Genomic DNA, 4,889 nt, shown 5'->3' on the forward strand with positions numbered 1-4,889 from the left:
AATAGCACTGGTATCTACGTTTCCAACACGAGTATTGCTAATATTTTCTTTATTGACACTTATAATATTTATATGAAAACAACACTCAGAATAATAGTAGAACAAAAAATACTTTGCTAAAAGAAAGAAAGAAAAAAAAAGAAATGTTATCAAGTTAAGTAGAACGGTTTAACAGACAAATAACAGAGGTGCACAAATTACGTTACTTTGTTGAGCTTTGACTTTAAAATTTCGAAATATGCACCATGGAAAACCTCTAAGACATACTTTGTTCGAAATGCCCTTTAAATACTTTCATAATGATAACAGATTTAGTCGTATTGTATTTTGGCTCAATATTTATTTATTAATTTACACATTTGATCAGGGTCTATAGAAGCAATTAGTGTAATGTGTGAATGAGATTGATAGCATTTTTAACGGATCCTCGCGATATGGTATGGACGTGCGACAGCTAAGATATTTTGGAACATTCATTTTATTAACCACGAGACGTACAATTTCTTACAATCATAATATCAAAATGACGCGGATTCTTATAATAGTCTCAACACATTACAATGATTTATTTATAGTAATTGCAATTCACATTTTACATCCCTATTTAGAATAACCAATCAGAGGAGCTCTATCATTTTAGAATCGCCTGGTTGTGAAGGAAAGATTGTCATCGGATACGTTAGATGTAAAGATAAACTTCGATATCGAAAACTAAGCAAATGTAAGTATATGCCAATCATCGATTTTATTACGTTATTTAAAGAGTAGTCATAGAAACCAAGGTACTATCGAAAATCAAAACAATACAATCCAGGGATAAGTAGAAAAAGAAAAAAAAAACATGATGATGTTATCTAGTTTCGGTTCTTCTTGCCTATTTCATTCAATGCACTGTATGTACTTAATATTTGTCATATATTTTCATTTTTAAGTAACACTCCAGGTAAGAATCATGCAAAATGAGATTCATGGTTCATACCTTTTTTATTTTTTATGTTAAGTTTTTATGTTATAGTAAACGTAGATTAACATGTGGCTTTTCATATAACCCTTGTTTTTTTAGATAAAAAATATGTAGAATGTACTGTATAATTCGAAATTAAGGGACAAATCTGTAAATGACACTGAATTGCAATAGAACGTGTTAGATTTTCAGTGTGGATTGCCCCCTAAGAGTAGCCAGATTTGAATGAAAAGTTGTACATGTCATCATAAAGACTGAATAGTGCAAAATGTGATTCTTGGTTGGAAAGCCCACATGTACATACTTTTATTTTTAATATTTTGCTTAAAATGTCAAAGAATTTATCGTGTTGCTTTTCATTGTACCCATTGGGATGAATCACATCTAACATAAATTACATGACCCATATACATGTAAAGACTACTACTTAAATATAAAGACACTGAGGGCATATGTAAAACACAGATATATATTTTTTTATTTGCAAACGTTTACAGTGAAATCACTTTAATACAAATTTCTTTCTACTGGAAAATTGATGGGATAAATAAAGGTAATCAGTAAAATGATTGATTGATTTATTGTTAGGGTTAAACGCCCGCACAGCAATATTTCAGCTACATCCAGGCGATGAGCAGTAAAAACACGTACGTTAAAATATAAGGGTAACATCAAAATTACCGAACACTTATCCGTTCCATCTTCATATGAAGTCTAAAATAAATCTGGCAAAGTAGATATTACACCACCGAAGCAGTGGGCCTGATTTGGTAAGGCACTGTACAGGCAGTACAAATTATTTAAATTGATATGAACGGACCTCAGGAGATATTTGGTTTACACAAGTTACCGGTTTATCAATGGGTCAGTTAAGACAGGTTTCGCTGTATTTACCTCATGAAAATTTAACAACATTCAGATCTGGTCTATACTTTGAAATTATGCACAGCTCAGCCTTAAAACTAGGCAGAATCTTATGATAAGTGAATCATGCATTTCTTAATTTCAATTTGTTTTATTGGAAATTCTTTATAAACATTGATAGAAACTGTACACAAATATTAAAAGGCAAAATAAAAGTTGCCTACTGGCGATATTAATACTTACGATTTTGTTACGTTTTACTAGCATATAACGGAAAAATATTCCAGTCAAAAATATTTCACGATATATAGCAAATTTTAGGTGATGAACATTGGAAGAACAGTTTCCAGAACGTAACAAATGTATCTAAAGAGTTTCATTGATTATCTTGAAATATGATGAATAATCCCTGCCTTGTTTTTAGGTAGAACCATATTTAAATTTTCATACCTGCATAACCATTTTTTCATACAGTAATAATTAAACATCTTTGTCATTTTTCCATTTCTAATTTTCTTTTTTGTTAGATATACTTCTGTCTGAACAGTAAAATGATGATGTCGAATTGTGATAGATCAAATCCACGGGATTTGTACCGATATCTTTGTGAGGTATATGGATCGGAGGATGTTGTCAAGATACGACGGAAATTCTATTTCTTTGCTGAGATATTTAGTAACTTCGAAATTGAACAAAATATTGCAGGTGGAAGTAAAGCCGATGGATTTGAGTTTCCAGACAGTGATTTTGATGTGATGATTTTACGAAAGAATATTCACGTTTATGAATCGTTGTCTGACACAAGCCAATCAGATGATTGCACCAGCATCATAATGGATACAAATGACACTAAACTTGGATACACCAGGCTTAGATTTGAAAATGAGAAGGCAAATTCCACAAATGTAGATAATCTGTTTCTTACATACAATGCTGTCAATCACGGAAATGGATCATATATTTCAAGTTATTCAGTTAGGTGTTTCGGGAAGAAAGATGGGCATATTATCCACGGACCGTGCTTAATGCTTACAGGAGAGGGAGCTGAATACGAGAGTCTAATTTGCTTCCGTTGTAAGACATGGATTCCACAAGCCGCCGATTGGGTCAAACGAACACGGAATTCTTCACTAAAGCCTCAACTCATTGATGACATAACCAAGTATGGTATTTTATTCATTCCGGTTGGCTCTAAAACGCCACAATCTGATATCTTAGAATGGAAAATTTCGTTTTCTATTGCAGAAAAACGATTGGTTCATTCGTTTAGTCACACTCAGTTCTTGTGTTATGCGATGATGAAGACGATCCTATCAGACATAATAAAGAAAAAACATGAGGATCTACTCTGTTCATATTTTATCAAGACTACAATGTTATGGCTGTCAGAAGAGAAACCTGCAAATTTCTGGTCACCAGACAACCTATTACATTGTTACTTGACTTGTTTAAAGCGGTTTATATATTATGTGAAGTACCGAATATGTCCTCATTACTTCATACCACAGGTAAACTTTTATGAAGATAGATTCAGTGATACCGAACACGGGGCATTGCTAACGAGCTTGCTCAGAGTTCAGAGTCAAGAATGGGAAGCACTTCGTACTTCAGAAACATTAGTAAATTTTGAAAAGGAGTGTAAACTTAATTCGTGTTCTGAAGAGCAAGGGGAGAGAACAACGTCGTCTATCGTTTCCCCATTACCATGGTTAGAAATATTTTTGTTGCCCAATTATGATAAATGTTTAAAGTGCATGACAGTTTTATCCAAAATTTCAGAGTCAACAAATTCAACACGACGTCTTTTGGTGTATGTACTTGCATCAACTGCTTATGAAAAAGTTTCAAAATATAAACCATATGATGCAGTGTCTGGTAATAAACAGTTCTACAAAAGTTACAAATCAATTCTACCTTACATTTTAGTAGGTTCAAAAAGTGACTGCATCAGTGGATGGTGTCAATTGGCTTCTTTGTTTTATAAACTTAAACTTTATAAAAGATGTATGGGAATTGTTGACGACTGTATCATCAAATGCACACGAGAGAAGGGTATGATATCGGCAAACTCTTACATTAGCATACCAAACCACATTGCGGATCTCCTGTCGAGTAATCGATATTGTGTCCGTGTCATACAACATTTTTTCCTTCGTACAATTACCTTTAAGTCATCATTTCTGCTACCTATTGAACTTGAACAAATCTTTAAAGATATCAGGACTGGATACGTTCATATATCCCCTATGGTATACATATATTTCCTAAAGTTTCTCTGCACTCATCATCTTAAACAGTACAGACAAAAAGAATTAATATTAAGATACCTGAACACGATTGTCAATGAAAAATATTTTATAATAGGAAGCGATCAGCATATAAAATCTGCTGAGAAAATTTTAAAAGTCGCATTGAGCATGTTACATTTCACATATAATGATATTCACAAATTATAAATGGGTTGATAACAGATCAACCTGAACAATTTTTATCCCTTTAATGCAGATATGAATAAAAGGATTTATAAGTTCATAAACCAGGTATTCGGTGTTTGCTTGATATGTTAAACCTTGTATGTCTTGTATGTAACTAATGTTGACCGGTAAGGTGCTTTTGGTCATCATACTTTGATATATATATAAAAATATAATTGTTTGGTAATCAAAATTGTTCATTTGTGTTTATCAATATTTGTGTTGTGTATGTATGTTTTCCATATCTGGTCTTTGTCCCTGGATTACATTCTAGAATTTTTCCAAACTTTTTTTAGACGAATTTGATAAGGTAACGATTACCGAAACTCATCTTGATACCAGTATTGATATAAAAGATCTGTCCCCCGATACTTTCCCACATATGACACGAAAAAAAACAGAAATAACTCACGAGGTTGTATACTGATTTATGCTAAAGACACTGTACCGGTTTATCGAAAACTTGAACTCGAAACAAACTCAGATGAAACAATTTGGATTGAAGCGCTGACAGTAATTGTTTTGTCCTTTGTTGTACATATAGGTCAGACAGGTCGGACGGCGGATATTGGGCACGACTTTCTCAT

The 4,889-nt window shown here is 32.8% G+C and overlaps 1 protein-coding gene across 1 annotated transcript; it reads left to right on the forward strand.

Annotated features, from left to right (window-relative positions):
* Positions 1–589: 589 nt before the first annotated feature.
* On the forward strand, positions 590–4,495 carry LOC148597977 (uncharacterized). Its single transcript, XM_088561240.1, has 2 exons — positions 590–721; positions 2,356–4,495. Exon 2 carries the CDS (start codon positions 2,380–2,382, stop codon positions 4,282–4,284), a length of 1,905 nt encoding a protein of 634 aa, XP_088417366.1. The 5' UTR covers positions 590–721; positions 2,356–2,379; the 3' UTR covers positions 4,285–4,495.
* Positions 4,496–4,889: the final 394 nt, after the last annotated feature.

This window comes from Perna viridis, chromosome 14 (genome assembly GCF_037379345.1).
Source record: "Perna viridis isolate PV_CMFRI_1.1 ecotype Kerala chromosome 14, ASM3737934v1, whole genome shotgun sequence".
Taxonomy (NCBI): domain Eukaryota; kingdom Metazoa; phylum Mollusca; class Bivalvia; order Mytilida; family Mytilidae; genus Perna; species Perna viridis.